Raw genomic sequence first — 18433 nt, forward strand, 5'->3', positions numbered from 1 at the left:
AAATATATATAATATAATAACAAAAGATGAATTACAATAATTAATGACAGTTGCAATAAAGGATGTAGTAAAATATTAATACAATAGGTAATACAATAATAAATGATGTAATAGAATATTAATAACAGATGTAATACAATGATAAAGGATGTAATACAATATTATTAAAATATGTAATACAATATTAAAAGATGTAATTGAATATTAATAACAGATGCAATACGAATAATAAAGGATGTAATAGAATATTAATCAAAGCTGTAATACAATAATAAAGAATGTAATATAATATTATTAACAGATGTAATACAATAATAAAGGATGTAATAAAATATTAATAACAGATGTAATACAATAATGATCTAATAGAGTATTAATAAAATATGTAATACAATATTAAAGGATGTAATACACTATTAATAACAAATGTAATACAATAATAAAGGATGTAAGAGAAAATTATCAAAACCTGTAATACAATGATAAAGGATGTAATACAATACTGATAAAAGATGTAACACAATAATAAAGCTGTAATAGAATATTAACAAAATAAGTAAAACAATTATAATGGATGTAATAGAATATCAACATATGTAACACAATAAAGGATCTAATAGAATATTAACATATGTAATACAATAATAAAGGATGTAATAGAATATTATTAACATATGTAATACAATAATAAAGGATGTAATAGAATATTAATAATAGATGTAATACAATAATAAAGGATGCAATAGAATATTAATAACAGATGTAATACAATAATAAAGGATATAATACAATAATAAAGGATGTAATAGAATATTAATAAAATATGTAATAGAATATTAAAGGATGTAATAGAATATTAATAACAGATGTAATACAATAATAAAGGATGTAAGAGAATATTATTAAAAGCTGTAATACAATAATAAAGGATGTAATACAATATTAATAAAATATGTAATACAATAATAAAGCTGTAATAGAATATTAACAAAATATGTAATACAGTAATAAAGGATGTAATAGAATATTAACATATATAATACAATAAAGGATGTAATAGAATATTAACATATGTAATATAATAATAAAGGATGTAATATAAAATTATTAACATATGTAATACAATAAAAAAGGATGTAATAGAATATGAATAACAGATGTAATACAATAATAAAGGACGTAATAGAATATTAATAACAGAAGTAATACAATAATAAAGGATGTAATAAAATATGAATAACAGATGTAATACAATAAAAAAGGATGTAATAGAATATGAATAACTGTTGTAATACAATAATATAGGATGTAATAGAATATTATTAAAAGTTGTAATACAATAACAAAGGATATGATAGAATATTAATAAAAGATGTAATACAATAATAAAGCTTTAATAGAATATTAATAACAGATGTATTACAATAATAAAGGATGTAATAGAATATTAATAAAAGATGTAATACAATTATAAAGCTGTAATATAATATTAACAAAATATGTAATACAATAATAAAGGATGTAATAGAATATTAACATATGTAATACAATAATAAAGCTGTAATAGAATATTAATAACAGATGTAGTACAATAATAAAAGATGTAATAGAATATTAATAACAGATGTAATACAATAATAAAGGATGTAATACAATAATAAAGGATGTTGTACAATAATGAACAAAGCATGTCAAGTATGTAATAATTAATCAAATGATGATGAATAAATAATAATAATGATAAAGTTATTACAGGACATAAGTAGTAAACATGAGCCAAGAGGAAGAAACGATACAAACATGTTGAGTTGTGAAGAAAAAGAAGGTAAAGTAGCTTCAGGTCGTCAGTTTGATTCCCACTAGCCTGATGTTACTCGTCCTTGCCCACTTGTCCACTGACGTGATGTCGCCTCCCGCTCTTCTTCCTCATCTTCTTCCTATTCTTCCTCATCTTCATCTTCTCATTCTCCAGCCAGCCGAAGCACTCAAATGAAATCATGTCTGCACGCACACACACACACACACACACACACACACACACACACACACACACACACACACACACACACACACACACACACACACACACACACACACACACACACACACACACACACACACATCAATGAAGGTGCCCCGCCACCAAAACCTCCCGAATACGTGTGTGTCCCTGTACGTGTGTGTGAGTGTGTGTCTGTACGTGTGTGTGTGGGTGTGGGTGTGGGTGTGGGTGCGTGTGTGCGTGCACTATAGTCAGGTTTGTCTTGCTTCCTGTCTTTGTGATGAAAAGTTCCTGTGCTAAACGAGAAGGTTGATTGATTGAGCAGGAAGTACGCCCTCTACAGCACACAATCAGTAGCAACAGCAGACCAAACATGAAGAAAATAGAACTTTTATTTTGACAGTTCAATGAAGCAGTATCATGATGTCATACGTCAACAAACACAATTCCAGGAAATAGGTTGTGTGGTCAAAGGTCAGCGTTTGACTTAATAAAGAGTGAAATCAATTCAGTCTATGTTTAAGTCTAGTTCATTCTATATCTAACTCTATGTTTAACTCTGTTTAAGTCTATTTAATTAGATATTTAACTCTATGTTTAAGTCTGTTTGAGTCTATTTCATTATATATCTAACTATATTTAACTCTCAGTCTATTTAATTCTAAGTTTAACTCTGTTTAGGTCTGTTTAAGTCTATTTAATGATATATCTGTGAGGAACTCGCATGGCTGCCGTTTGTGTGACCCCAAGATGCAAGAACCAGGAGGAGGATGAGCAGGTAAGATGATTTTAATAATAAAACAACAGAGAAATGTAGCAGTCTTGCATACAACAGTTCCTAACATAGTCTATCGTCTAGCACTGAGGAGTGCTCGAGAGAAAACATAAATAGACATATGCTGATTGGCAGCAGGTGTGGACAGGCTGCCAATCAACGGCAGGTGAGGAGAAAACAGTGCTCAGCGGAACAAACAGGAAGTATAACAAAATAAGAGCACTGGCAGGAAGTAAATACAAAAACATGGAAACAAACCGAAATGAAGTGACAGATCGTCACAATATCTAACTATGTTTACTCTGTTTAAGTCTATTTAATTTTATATATCTAACTATGTTTAACTTTATTTAATTATATATTCAACTCTGTTTAAGTGTATTTAATGTTACATTTGACTATATGTTTAACTCCGCCTAAATACATTTTATTTGATGTTTAACTCTGTTTAAGTCTATTTAAGTCTATTTAAGTCTATATTTCACTCTGTTTAAGTCTATTTAATTAATATAACTATGTTTATACATTTAACTCTATTTTTAACTCTGTTTATGTTTAATTATACCTTTAACTCTGTGTTTAACTCTGTTTAAGTCTATTTAATTATATATTCAACTCAATGTTTAACCCTGTTTAAGTATATTTAATTCTACATTTAACTCTGTTTAAGTCTATTTAATTCTATATTTAACTCTATGTTTAGGGCTATTTAACTCTACATATAACTCAATGTTTAACTCTGTTTAAATCTATTGTTTTATATTTAACTTTGTTTAACTCTGTTCACATCTATTTAAATCTACTTTTTACTCTGTTTGAGTCTATTTAATTTTATATATAACCATGTTTAACTCTGTGTAAGTCAATTTAATTCTATATTTCACTCTGTTTAAGTCTATTTAATTAATCTAACTATGTTTAACTCTGTTTAAGTCTAACTTTAACTCTATGTTTAACTCTGTTTAAGTCTATTTAATTATACATTTAACTATGTTCAACTCTGTTTGAGTCTATTTAATTATATATTTAATTCAATGTTTAACCCTGTTTAAGTATATTTAATACTACATTTAACTCAGTTTAAGTCTATTTAATTCTCTATTTAACTCTATGTTTAGGTCTTTTTAACACTACATTTAACTCCATGTTTAACTCTGTGTAAGTCTAGTTAATTATGTTAAATGTGATTGAGTTTGTTTCCTGTTAGTCCATCAGTTTCTATTTTTAATGTCTATGTTTAATGTTCAATGTCTAAGTTTAATCTCTATGGTTAATGTTGATGTTTAGTGTTTATGTTAAATGTCTATTTGTAATGTCTATGTTTAATATTTATGTTTAAGTCCATATTCAGGTGGTTGTTTAAAGGGGAACTGTATTTTTATTAATTTATTTTTTTTGCTAATGTTCACAATCATTATGAAAGACATGACGACGAATAGATTTTTTTTAATGCATTCTAAATATTAAATAAACGCAATTAAAAGGGGGGTCCTCTATTCCGCCCATAAAACCCAGTTAAAAACAGTCCAAAAAGCGCCAACAATACCCAATTTACATTTCGTGACTCGAATATTAACCAAGTGTTAGTGATTTTGTTCTTATAAGCGCTAACGTAGACAAACTATTTATAGCGGCGTCGTGATCACGTGTGTGTTACGTCATCAAGAGGTCTGCTGCTTCCTCGCTTCCTTTGCTTGTGAAAGTTTATTCTAGATCATAAATCATGCCTCTCACCTGGATAGTAGAAGGATGAGGACGTACTCCGACAAATTGGTACACTTTGACAGCCATTTTAGACCTGGAAATGCCGAGAACAACATAAAATGACCCTTCGTTGCACCCTCCTTTTCTTCGCGAGGATTGTGAGTTATTTTTGATCTAAATGGGAATATATGAACATCCTAGCAGTCTGCATCCTAATGACAACAGACCTTGTACAGTAAGTGATGTTTTATTATGTTTGTTGGCGCTCACAAAGTCTGCAGTGAGTAATAATAAGTGATCTAGTGGGGGAGGGGAAGGTTGTAGTGATGCGTTTTTGAAATTAATGCGCTGGGTATGCTTAAAATTATCAAAATACGTAAATATTAAATGTTATTATAAATGTGCCTGTTACTACAATACATAAATACTTACATCATGTATATACAATCTTTATGGAGGTGTTTTGATGTTTTAGGGGCTTTATAGGCAGAATAGAGCAACCCCATAGGCTCCATTGTAAGCGGACTTTTGATCACATTTATTTAATATTTAGAATGCATTAAAAAATATAAATATATCCGTCGTCATGTACTTCGTAATGATTGTGAACGATAGGGAACATTTCAAAACGTGCAGGTCTCCTTTAAATCTGTAACTAAGTCTATGTTTAAGTAGGGGTGTAACGGTACGTGTTTTGTATTGAACCGATTCGAGACGGGGGTTCCGGTTCGGTTCGGAGGTGTACCGAACGAGTTTCCACATATGAAGTAGCCGCCTAAGCTAAAGTTTTAACAAGCTGCATTCCTTCTGCCTCTTCTCTGTCAGTCCTCTACACAGCGCCCAGCATTGTCCCACCCACACAACCATCTGATTGGTTCGAACTAAATAAATAATAAATAAATGGGTTGTACTTGTATAGCGCTTTTCTACCTTCAAGGTACTCAAAGCGCTTTGACACTACTTCCACATTTACCCATTCACACACACATTCACACACTGATGGAGGGAGCTGCCATGCAAGGCGCTAACCAGCACCCATCAGGAGCAAGGGTGAAGTGTCTTGCTCAGGACACAACGGACATGACGAGGTTGGTACTAGGTGGGGATTGAACCAGGGACCCTCGGGTCGCGCACGGCCACTCTTCCACTGCGCCATGCCGTCCCTAACTATAGCGGTAACAGCCAATCAGCAATGTGTATTCAGAGCGCATGGATTCAGTGCTTCTGCGGTGGGGTTAGCAGATAGGTGTTTAGCAGGTGAGCATAAGGCAGCGGACTCTACCCAAATTAAAATAAACACCTCCCAGTCAACTACTAGTAACATCACTATGAGCCCGTTGACCTTCTAGAAACTTAAACTGCAGCTCAGCTCGCTCGCAGTCCTGGCTTGAGGTGATAGCTAAATAGCTTTTAGCGTAACGTTAGCTCATTTTGCGGTGTGTGTGTGCGTGTGTGTGTGTGTGTGTGTGTGTGTGTGTGTGTGTTGTGTGTGTGATAAAAATCAACTACAAGCTTCCAAAATGCTGTAATAAATTAAGCATGACGAGTTGACTTGAAACTGTTTAATGTTGCACTTTTTATATGTAGAAGAAAAGTTTTATCTAATCTGAGCAACAACTTGAGGCAGTTTAATGTTGATTAACGTGGGCAGAATTATTATAGTGTTCCCAATGTTAAAAGGATGAAGCCATTGTTTACAAATTTGGCAAATAAATAACCAAAACATTTATATTTTGTTGGTTTCTTACTGTACCGAAAATGAACCGAACCGTGACCTCTAAACCGAGGTACATACCGAACCGAAATTTTTGTGTACCGTTACACCCCTATGTTTAAGTCTATATCCAGATCTATGTTTAAGTCTGTATTCTGGAGGAGATGATGATAGCCTTCACGTGGCCTCCTTCGTGAGTAGCAAGAAATGGTGCAAGACCACCTTGTGAAACTAATAATGTCAATCAGTTGTCACCAAGCTGGCAGAACAGAGTGCAAGAGGTGGCAGGGACACAGTACACACAGTAAGGACGGGTGGCCATCCAGACCATCGAGCACCATGTGCTCCAGCTTAATTTAAAGGGCCTCATCACCACCAAACTGGAAATCACTCACCATCTCGAAGACTCCCACAAAGTAGCAGTCATCCTCCTTCAGGAGACACACCGGACACTGATAGCATTCTCAAACTGCTCAGATTCCTACTTGCTGGGTCCACCAACAGCAAAAAGCATGGACTTGCAACCTTTGTCAGGACTGACCTTAGCTGGACAGCCACTCACCAATCACCACCAGGCTCAAGCATCAAGTGGATGTTTACTAAAGTGCAGGACACACCGGTTGTCAATGATTACAAGCCCCTGCCAACAATTCTGACAATGGCATCAATCCCACTGACACTTGCTACGCAGGGGACTTGAAGTGCCAATAAAGAGATTGAGGTTACAGCTGTACAACACCAAATGAAGAGACTTTGAACCAATGGGCCCCCACACCATCCCGCACCTGGCTTTTGCTGTGAGTCACACGGCCCAAAACCTGGAAAGACGGGTTCTGGGAACGTTCCCACAATCACTTCATTAAAGTCCCGTCTCTGATGTAGCCTCTAGCAGGGAAACGCGTCAGGAGATGGAACTTTCTAAAGGCAAACTGACAGTCATTCACTGAGGAGATGAAAAGAAAGTCAGTCTGCCTCCCAGACCCAGATAGTGCTGATGTGGACACTGGGTACACAGCCTACTGTGAAGTACTGCTTGGGGTAGCAGGGAATACCATCCTCTGTGGCTATAACACAAGCTACAGCCCAGGCTGAGATGAAGAGTGCAGCCACTTCCTGCATGTCAACCAGCAGGCGAGTTCCAGGAAAGAAGTGGATGAGTCTGCAACGGCACTCCTACACAAGCTGGATGTTTGAAGTACAAGGTGGACCGAAGTTGTGGAGTCAATCAACTTAACCCAATCTAGTCACAAGGCCTGGCGGGAAATTAACCAGCTGACAGGCAGAACAACGTCGGCCCCCAAGTGACCAGTAACAGCAATTGCCATAGCGTCCCAGCTACTTAAGAATGGCTGCTTCCCGGGTGCAGGTAGAAAACTTTGCCCGCACAATGTCCCACGAGGTATCCTCCCTGTGTAGGGCAGCCAGTGTGGATGCTAATCAGCCGGTTCAGCTCCAGGCGGCCATATGCGAAGTCCAACATGTGACGGCATCAACATGATTACATCCACCCTGAGTTTGTGACCCAACAGAGTGCAAAATTATCCGCATGGCTCTGCTTGTTCTACTCAGCATGCTTCCAGAGGCCCGAACTGTGGAAGTTCTGGGACTGTGCTGCTGTCATAGCCATTCTAAAGCCAAACAAACCTGATGAAGACCCTAAGTCCTACTAACCCATCTCATTGTTCTGCATCCCTTTTAAGATCTTGGAGAGAATGATCCATAGTCGCATCGAGCCAGTAGTGGACCTACAACTTCCACGAGAACAAATCAGTTTCTGTCACAGGCGGTCAACGGTAGACCAGGAGATACTGCTCGCCCAAGATATTGAGGACAGCTTCCAGCAAAAAGAGAATGCTGGAGTAGTTTTGCTGGATCTTACATCTGCCAATAACACCGTTTGGCACCGTGGACTCCACCTAAAGCTACTAAAGACCATCCCAGATCTACATATGGTGAAGTTCATCATGGAGATGCTGACAAACTGCAGCTTCACCCTACAGACCAGTGATAGGACATGCAGAAGGTTCAGGATGCTGAGAAATGGCGTTCCACAGGGGTCTGTCCTCATCATGATGCGTCAACCAACAGGCGATGGAAGACAGTCTAAACGAGGACATGGGTAACCTGGCAGCCTACCCGCGCAAGTGACGCCTACAGCGCAGCATAGGCAAGACAGTTTCAGCCTCCTCAACAACAGCCAGGCAAGAAGGGAACTGGATGTATTCGTCGACAACAAGTGCCTCAAGTTCTGACAAGCCCCGCGATACCTTGGTGTACATCTGGATAGTTCACTCTCCTTCAAAGAACACCTTGAAGAAGTCACAGCCAAAGTGTCATCAGTGGTCTCACTAACCTAATGTCTCTTGTGCACAAGGCGGTATACATCCGCCCAAGGTGCTTTGAATCTCCATGCAAGCCCTTGTCTTCTTTGCAGCTGAATACCGTGCCTTAGCCTGGTGCAAAAGCCTGCATGCCATAAGCAATGCTCTTCGGACCATTACTGGCTGCTTGAAGCCCACCACCATGTTCCACCTGCGACTAGCGGGAATTACCCTGGCCGTTCTCTGACAAGGGCTGCTGCCCTCGCCCGGGCAAGGAAAGCACGAAAACATGGTTGGAATATCCTGCATTACACCACCACACCAGTGCTGCCTCTAAAAAGACTAAAGTCCCACCATCCGTACAATAGGGCAACACAAGAGCCGCTCAGGTCCATCCCCAAGGACTTGTCTACAGAGGCATGGCTGGTGGTAGCCTGGAAGCAGGAGTGGGAGTCAACCGCATCCACACACATATATTGTTACATCCAGGGCCCAGGAGGCGGCATTAAAGGAAAGGAACTGCGTACCCACCTTTGAACTGGGGTCGGCTGCTTTAAGATATCTATGAGGAAGTGGGGCCTGGCTGATGGACCAAAATGTGAGTGCGGGGAGCCGGAGAAAACCGCTTATCACATAATCATCACCTGTCCCCTGTATAAACCACCCTGTATAAACCACCCTCAGAAGCCGACCTCTTCCATGTGGGACCTGAGACAAAGGTGTGGCTCTAAACTACTGAGCTGGATATCTGATGATGACGCATTAAAGAAGTTTAAGTCAGTATTCAGGTCTATCTTTAAGTAAATTCAGGTCTATGTTTAAGTTAATTCAGGTCTATGTTAAAGTCTGTGTTTAAGTCTATTCTGGTCCGTGTTTAAGTATTATTTAGGTCTATGTTTAAATCTATTCAGGTCTATGTTTACGTTTATTCAGGCTATGTATGTTTAAGTCTATTCAGGTCTATGTTTAAGTCTCTTCAGGTCTATATTTAAGTGAATACAGGTCTATGTTTAAGTATATTCAGGTCTATATTTAAGTCTGTATTCAGGTCTATGTTGAAATATATTTAGGTCTATGCTTAAGTCTGTATTCAGGTCTATGTTTAAGCATATTTAGGTCTATATTTAAGACTATTTAGGTCTATATTTAAGTCTGTATTTAGGTCTATGTTTAAGTCTATTCCGGTCTATTTTTAAGTCTGTATTCAGGTCTATGTTTAAGTCTATTCCGGTGTATATTTAAGTCTGTATTCAGGTCTATGTTTAAGTTTATTCAGGTCTATGTTTAAGTATATTCAGGTCTATATTTAAGTATATTCAGGTCTATGTTTAAGTATATTCAGGTCTATGTTTAATTCTGTAGTCAGGTCTATGTTTAAATACGGGTCTATGTTTAAGTATATTCAGGTCTATGTTTAAATACAGGTCTATGTTTAAGTCTATTCAGGTCTATGTTTAAATATATTCCGGTCAATGTTTAAGTCTGTATTCAGGTCTATGTTTAAGTCCATGTTTAAGGCTCTTCAAGTCTATATTTAAGTTCAGTCAGGTCTGTATTTAAGTCTATTCAGGTCTATGTTTAAATATATTTAAGTATAGGTTTAAGTCTATTCCGGTCTATATTTAAGTCTGTATTCAGGTCTATGTTTAAGTCTATTCCGGTCTATATTTAAGTCTGTATTCAGGTCTATGTTTAAGTCTATTCCGGTCTATATTTAAGTCTGTATTCAGGTCTATGTTTAAGTTTATTCAGGTCTATGTTTAAGTATATTCAGGTCTATGTTTAAGTCTGTATTCAGGTCTATGTTTAAGTACAGGTCTATGTTTAAATCCATATTATAGTCTATTAACCTAATCTGATCCTAATGTAGTCGTCTCTCTCTCTCTCTCTCTCTGTGTGTGTGTGTGTGTGTGTGTGTGTGTGTGTGTGTGTGTGTGTGTGTGTGTGTGTGTGTGTGTTTGTCGGTGGCAGGTTGTTTCTTTTCTGTGTAAAAGAAGACTTCCTGTGTGAGACTTCTTGTGTTCTCAGTAAACACATCAAAAGTGAAAAAAAGATGAGCGTCAAACGAAACCAGTGGAAGTTTTTCATTTTGTCTCGTTTGCTTTCCAACGTCTTTTTTTTTCAACTCAACTTTTCTTTCTCTACTTTTCCTGGTAAAATGTTGTCAATCATATAAGTCAATATCTTTATTACACTACAACAAAGTACAACTTCGGACAACAAAGTACAACTTAGGACAACGTAGTACATCACAGTACAATAAGAAGGTCCTGGATTTGATCCCCAGGCTCAGGGTCTATCTGTATGGAGTTTGCATGTTCTCCCCGTGACTGTGTGGGTTCCCTCCGGGTACGCCGGCCTACTCCCACCTTCCAAGACATGCACCTGGGGATAGGCCCCTCCCACCTCCAAAGACATGCACCTGGGAATAGGTTGATTGGTAACACTAAATTGGCCCTAGTGTGTGAATGTTGTCTATCTGTGTTGGCTCTGCCATGAGGTGGCGACAAGTCCAGGGTGTACCCCGCCTACCGCCCGAGTGCAGCTGGGATAGGCTCCAGCTACCCCCGCAACTCCCAAAAGGACAAGTGGTAGAAAACAGATGGACGGATATTCAATATTTTTTTATATTTGTGAGATAGATGACATGTAATTTTCATTTTTGTATGTTTTCAATATTTAAGAATATTTTTGATCTATGTACAAATATTTTCTCTATGTAGTAAAGTACAATACTTGAAAGGAAACATTGTACGTCAAAGTACTGGCAGACAAAAAACAACTCAAAAATAACGTAAAATCATTAATTATTATTTAATAACAGTAAACATAAATATTTTATTATTATTCGTTATAATAGTAAATGTAACATCATTAATTATTATTCATTATAATAACAGTAAATGTAAAATCAGTGCTTATTATTCATTATAATAACAGTAAATATAAAATCAGTGATTATTATTTATTATAATAACAGTAAATGTAAAATCACAAAGTATTCATTATAATAACAACTGTAAATGTGAAATAATGTATTATAACGAGAGTAAACGTGAGTCATTTATTATTATTCCTTATAATAACAGTAAATGCAAAATCAATATTTATTATTCATTTTAATGACTGCAGATGTAAAATAATGTATAATCATTTATTATTATAATGACATTAAACGTAAATAATTTGATATTCATTATAAGAGTAAACATAAAATATTGTATTATTATCTGTTACAATAATAGTACATGTAAACTAACTATTTATTATTCATTATAATAACAGTAACTGTAAAACCATTTATTATTATTCATAATAATGACAGTAAATGTAAAACCATTTATTATTATTCATTATTAAACAGTAAATATAAAATAATTTATTACTATTCATTATGACAGTAAATGTAAAATAATTTATTAGTATTCATTATAATAACAGTACATGTAAAATCATTATTTATTTTTCATTATAATAACAGTAAATATAAAATAAATTATTATTATTCAGTATAATGACAGTAAATGTAAAATAATGTATTATTGTTAATTTATAATAACAGTAAATATAAGATCATTATTTATTATTCATTATAATAACAGTAAATGTAAAAATATTATTTATTATTCATTAGAATAACAGTAAATATAAAATAATGCATTATTATTCATTATAATAACAGTACATGTAAAATCATAATTTATTATTCATTATAAACAAGTGTAAATATAAAATAATTTAATTGTATTCCTTTTAATAATAGTATATGTAAAATCATTATTATTTATTATAATAACAGTAAATATAAAATCATTATTTATTATTCATTGAAATAACAGTAAATATAAAATCATTATTCATTATTCATTATAATAACAGTAAATATAAAACCATTTCATATTATTCATAGAACAACAGTGAAAGTAGTCTGCTACTTTCCTTTGTCATTTATAAGGAAATCAAAGATTCTTCATCAACTAATTTCATTATTACTAACTGAAGATGTCAAAGAACAAAACCAACATAGAAATTTACCACAACAAACTTTTTGTCTCCTTCCTACTTAAATGGACCTCATCTTCACAGCCTCAACACAACCTTCATAACCCAAACGACCTCCAGAACCTCAAAGAACTCCAGACCCTTAAAGACTTCTTAAATGCCTCCAGAACCTCTAAGATTGTCAGAATCTTCAAGACTTCCACAACCTTCACAGCCTTAAATACTTCCAAGACCTCCAGAACCTTGAAGACCTCCAGATCCCTACAAAACTCCAGGACCTTAAAGACTTCCAGAACCTTCACAACCTTAAATACCTCCAGAACCTTTAGGACCGCCAGAATCTTAAAGACCTCCACAACCTTCAAAACCTTAAATACCTCCAAGACCTCCAGAACTTTAAATACTTTCAGAACCTTCACAACCTTAAATACTTCAAGAACCTCCAAGACCTCCAGAACCTTTAAAGACCTCCAAACCTTTCATAATCTTTACAACTTCAAGAACCTCAAAGACCTCTAGAACCTTAAAGACATCCAGAACCTTCACAATTTTAACGCCCTCCAGAACTTCCAAGACCTCCAGAACCTTATAGACCTCCAGACTCTTAAAAAACTCCAGAACCTTAAAGAACTTCAGAACCTTTACAACCTTAAATACCTCCAATACATCCAGTGCCTTAAAAACCTTCAGAACCTTCACAATCTTAAATACCTGTAGAACTTCCAAGACCTCCAGAACTTCAAAGACCTCCAGATCCTTAACAAAAACTCCAGAACCTTAAAGACCTTCCAAATCTTATAGACGTCCAGAACCTTTACAACCTCCAAAAGCTCCAGAACTTCAAAGACCTCCACAACCTTAAAGACCTCCAGAACCTCTGCTACCTCCAAGACCTCCAGAACCTTAAAGACATCCTGATTCTCCGCTACCTCCAAGACCTCCCAGACCTTAAAGACCTTCAGAACCTCCAAGACCTCCAGAAGCATCAATAGGTAATAAAATATGTTTTTATGTGCAAATAATTAATATTTCCTTTTACACCAAATTAACAAAGTCTTCTTTGAAGAACTTCAGGAATAATTTATAAATATTAGGAGAGAAAGAAATTAAAGATCCTGGAAGTCAATGATACTAATATTGAATAATAATATTAATAATACTATTAATAATATGGTGATGAGTCACAAAGTACATCTCCATAAATTCTGAAAGTGATGGTGAGAAGGCGATGAAGATCGTCAGCGTCACTGCAGCAAATATTTCCATCTTCCGAGTCAGCAAACCACATTTTTAACCGTAATTGACGTAACATCGCCTCGTCATGGCGATGACGACTCCACGTAGTGAGGACCATGGACTCTCGTCCAATAAAGAACGAGACTTGTGGGCGTCTTCAGGGTTCAATCCTAGGTCTCTCTCATTTGGCACGTTCAGACGTCTTATTTGGCAAACGAGAAGGAGGTCCTGGTTCAGGTCTGGACTCTTCTCAGGTTTGGAGCTTGCTCACGTCTTATTTGGCTAACAAGAAGGAGGTCCTGGTCCAGGTCTGGACTTTTTTCATGTTTGGAGCTTGCTCCCGCAGGTAGGCATCTTCTGATTGACCGCTTCTTCCTGACGTTCACAGCTCGCGAGGACCACGACTTTGAGGACAGAAGATGGCACTCTGGCTGGTGTTCGTCCTCCTTCAGCTCGGGGCCATACATCCAGCGGTCATCCCCACACCGGCCTGCCGCCCCCGGGGTGACATGGTCCAGAAGGTCCACCGCCTTCTCGCAGACCCGGTAGGAGCCCAACCTTGACCTCTCCTCGCGTACTCTTCTAAAGTTTCTTTGCCTGTAGGGGGCGTCCTTTCCTGTCCACTGCCTGCCGTTCAACGCCAACGTGTCCTTCCCGCGCTCAGCCCTCTCCAACGGGACGGCCAACGGCACAAAGGTAAGCGCACCTCTCGGGCGACGGGAGCAGCAGGCGCTGACGTTTGATCGGTTCTCCACAGTGCGAGCGGCCATTGCGGACGCTTTACGAGTGCCTGCAGGGGGCGGAGCAAGTCTTTAAGGACAACGACATAGCTGAGAGAGAAGGCGGAGTCCCGTGGGACAAGCACAAGCTGGACCGCCTTCGGCACCTCCGGTACCGCCTGGTGGTGGAGGACGACTGCGTGAGTAGCACCGCCTTGCTGCTCCTCTCCGATTGGTCGCTTTGTTGACTGACGCCATGTGACTTCTAGATGTCCGCCCTGGGGGAGTCAGCTCGTTTCTCGTCCTACTTCCGGAGTGTGAGCGCTCTCGTCCGCCAGCAGGTAATATCCGCATAAAGTAAAAGGTGCCGGCCAATCGTAGCTGAGGGGGCGTGTCTCTTTGTCTTGATGCAGGACAGCGCCACCTGCGGGTGGTCAGTGCTGCGGCGAGATCTGCTGTGGCTTCTCAAGACGTTACTGGACAAACACCACCGCTGTTTTAGCTGGTGACCACGCCTCCTGGTCACAGACCACGCCCTTCTCCTCCCCTTGTGCCTATTTATGACATCTATTTATGTATTTATGCTAGCATCATGACATTGTCTCTGTCTCCAAAGCCTTCATAAAGCTGTACTGTATTTTCAGAAATAAATTATTATTTCTCTTTAATGTTTATTTATTTATTCATTTGATCGGGAAATCATGATACAAGTACTGAGAAAACGGACACTGTATTTTTTTGTGTCGTCCTCCGCCAAAATACAGAAAAAATACAAAAATACAAAAAAAAATGTAATTACAGAAAAATAATCAAGGTAAAATAATAAATAAAAATAATAATATAATATAATATATAGATATAATAAATTATTTCTGATATATATATATATATATATATATATATATATATATATATATATATATAAATATATATATACACATACATACATACATACATACATACACACACACACACACACACATATATATATATATATATATATATATATATATATATATATATATATATATATATATATATATATATATATATATATATATATATATATACATACACCCCATTTTCTACCGCTTGTCCCGTTCGGGGTCGCGGGGGGTGCTGGAGCCAATCTCAGCTGCTTCGGGCGGAAGGTGGTGTACACCCTGGACAAGTTGCCACCTCTATATATACATATATATATATATATATATATATATATAAAAATATATATATATAAATATATATATGTATGTATATATATGTATATATATATGTATATATGTATGTATATATATGTATATATATATATATGTATGTATATATGTGTATGTATATATATATATATATATATATATATATATATATATATATATATATATGTATATATATACTGGGGCGCCGAAAAGGGGGGGTAAATGAGACGGATTCTAGGGGCCCATGATGGAGGGGGGGCCCAGAGAGGCCCCTAATGATGATGAAATTATAATACAGAAAAAATTATGACACTGTGTTGGGGGCCCTGTAAAGATTATTTTCATGGGGCCCTAAATCCCTAGCGGCGCCCCTGTATATATATATATATATATATATATATATATATATATATATATATATATATATATATATATATATATATATATATATATATATATATATGTTTGTATATATATGTATATATATATGTATATGTGTATATATGTATATATAGATGTGTATATACATATGTATGTATATATATGTATATATATATGTATATGTGTATATATGTATATATAGATGTGTATATATATATGTATATATATATGTATGTATATACATATGTGTATATATATGTATATATATATATGTATGTATATATATGTGTATATATATATATGTATATATATATATGTATATATATATGTATGTATATATATATGTATGTATATATATATATATATATATATGTATATATATATATATGTATATATATATATATATATATATATATATATATATACATATATATATATATATATATAAATTACCCCATGCTACTCAGTGGCCTAGTGGTTAGAGTGTCCGCCCTGAGATCGGTAGGTTGTGAGTTCAAACCCCGGCCGAGTCATACCAAAGACTATAAAAATGGGACCCATTACCTCCCTGCTTGGCACTCAGCATCAAGGGTTGGAATTGGGGGTTAAATCACCAAAATGATTCCCGGGCGCGGCCACCGCTGCTGCCCACTGCTCCCCTCACCTCCCAGGGGGTGATCAAGGGTGATGGGTCAAATGCAGAGAATAATCTCGCCACACCTAGTGTGTGTGTGACAATCATTGGTACTTTAACTTTAACTTTAACTTTATTACACAATTATTTATTTATATATATATTTTTTAAGTACACTGTAAAAAAAATATATTCTCCTCGCTGTATTTTAAAGACAGAAACGTCTTCTGATGACGTTCATTAAAACGTTTAAATCGCTTTCCGTTGTCGTGGCGCAATAAACTCACTTCCGGTTTACTTTGACAGTCCCGGCCGGATGCGGTGTGCGACGGCATGTCCGGCTTGACGCTGTCTGGCGGTGGGACGCGACGAAGGGAAGTAAGCAAGGAAGGAAAGGAACGAAGGGAAGGGAAGAAGTGTCGCTCAGGCTAAAAAAAAAAGTTCCGAAACACGAACACATTCCACGTTGATTCGGTGTTGGGATCAAAGGGGAAGCTGACGAGCGGTGGTGGGAAAAGGCAGGGGAAGGATTACGACTTTTGAGCAAGATTCCACAGCGGGAATGTCGCGTCGCTCGCCCGAGGAGCTGGAAGCCATTTGAGGAAAGGTAAGAAGTTTCTGTCGATCTCCAGGAAGAACAAGTAACATTTTCACGAGAGGTTAAAACGTCCAAAGTGTTGACGTGCTTGCCGTGACATTTTCGGTTCTGACACCCCCCACCCCCCCCTTCGGAATGTGCAGGAAGTGCTGTTTACTAAATAATCTTAAACACCAACAACCTGACAGTCTGACCTGGACTTGTTGAGGAAGAATGTTTGGGAGCATCTTCCTAGCACAAAAGTGTCCAAATGGGACAAAATGGGAAAAAGTGGGACAAAATGGGACCAAATGGGACAATGGCGGAGACGTGATAGCTGCTGACAGCCCAGCTCGGACCACTTTTTACGTAACAGAACCAGCTGCGAGGATGAGAAACTTCTTGGTTGTCCATCAGAACCTCCGTCCTCCGATTGACTGAGCCAAGCACGTCGAGTCCGATTAGTGGTGACCATTAACGCCTGGGTTTTTAATGGCGCCCTCTGACCTTTGCCTTTCTTTTGCCCACTTCCAGCTGACCCGGAGCCAAGTTTGCCATTCCAGGACATCGGGCACAGGGCGTCCAGGGTGCTCAAAATGCGGCGCTGAGGACCAGGCAAGTGCTCCGACCGTCGTGCCGAGGATGGGGAAGGAGCAGGACCTCCTGCAGGCGGTGAAGAGCGGCGACCTGCAGTCCGCTCAGAAGCTCCTGTCCAAGCTGAGGAGCAGCCGCAGCAGTAAGTGGACATGCTAGCAACGTTAGCTTCATGCATCCTTCTTTCTGACTCAGGACATCATAACTAAGTAGTGTCTACTATATAAGTACCAGTGACGTGCGGACTTTATCACAGTCAGATTTACAAACATATGAACCCTAAAGAGTATCTTTTTCACCATTTGATGGGCAGCAGTTAACGGGTTATGTTTAAAAGCTCATACCAGCATTCTTCCCTGCTTGGCACTCAGCATCAAGGGTTGGAATTGGGGGTTAAATCACCAAAAATTATTCCCGGGCGCGGCGCCGCTGCTGCCCACTGCTCCCCTCACCTCCCAGGGGGTGATCAAGGGATGGGTCAAATGCAGAGGACACATTTCACCACACCTAGTGTGTGTGTGACAATCATTGGTACTTTAACTTAACTTTAACTTTACACATACAAACTGTAGCACACAAAA

The 18433-nt window shown here is 37.3% G+C and overlaps 3 protein-coding genes across 7 annotated transcripts in view; 2 read left to right on the forward strand and 1 right to left on the reverse strand.

Annotated features, from left to right (window-relative positions):
* LOC133620237 (integrin alpha-3-like) overlaps positions 1-2050 on the reverse strand; it is a 28924-nt gene extending 26874 nt beyond the window's left edge. Inside the window, exon 1 of the mRNA XM_061981542.2 lies at positions 1801-2050. Within this exon, the coding sequence (XP_061837526.2) occupies positions 1801-1802 (2 nt within the window). The 5' untranslated portion in view covers positions 1803-2050. The remainder of the gene's footprint in view (positions 1-1800) is intronic.
* Positions 2051-13870: 11820 nt separating this feature from the next.
* Positions 13871-14982, forward strand: LOC133620695 (uncharacterized). Its single transcript, XM_061982297.1, has 6 exons — positions 13871-14062; positions 14207-14299; positions 14358-14450; positions 14512-14673; positions 14743-14814; positions 14887-14982. Exons 1-6 carry the CDS (start codon positions 13871-13873, stop codon positions 14980-14982), a joined length of 708 nt encoding a protein of 235 aa, XP_061838281.1.
* Positions 14983-17033: 2051 nt separating this feature from the next.
* Positions 17034-18433, forward strand: part of LOC133620241 (caskin-2-like) — a 50129-nt gene continuing 48729 nt past the window's right edge. For all 5 annotated transcript variants that reach the window (XM_061981555.2, XM_061981556.2, XM_061981557.2 and 2 more), the window contains exons 1-2: positions 17034-17288; positions 17793-17994. In XM_061981555.2, the coding sequence (XP_061837539.2) occupies positions 17901-17994 (94 nt within the window). In that variant the 5' untranslated portion in view covers positions 17034-17288; positions 17793-17900. The remainder of the gene's footprint in view (positions 17289-17792; positions 17995-18433) is intronic.

Source organism: Nerophis lumbriciformis, linkage group LG24 (genome assembly GCF_033978685.3).
Source record: "Nerophis lumbriciformis linkage group LG24, RoL_Nlum_v2.1, whole genome shotgun sequence".
In the NCBI taxonomy this organism is placed as follows: Eukaryota; Metazoa; Chordata; class Actinopteri; order Syngnathiformes; family Syngnathidae; genus Nerophis; species Nerophis lumbriciformis.

What these genes read in the sequence shown, in the direction of transcription:
- LOC133620695 (XM_061982297.1), top strand. Translation starts at nt 13,871, where the DNA reads ATGGACTCTCGTCCAATAAAGAACGAGACTTGTGGGCGTCTTCAGGGT. An exon ending in AGAAGGAGGTCCTGGTCCAG is followed by an intron (nt 14,063 to 14,206) that starts GTCTGGACTTTT and finishes GTCCTCCTTCAG; the next exon opens with CTCGGGGCCATACATCCAGC. An exon ending in ACCGCCTTCTCGCAGACCCG is followed by an intron (nt 14,300 to 14,357) that starts GTAGGAGCCCAA and finishes CTTTGCCTGTAG; the next exon opens with GGGGCGTCCTTTCCTGTCCA.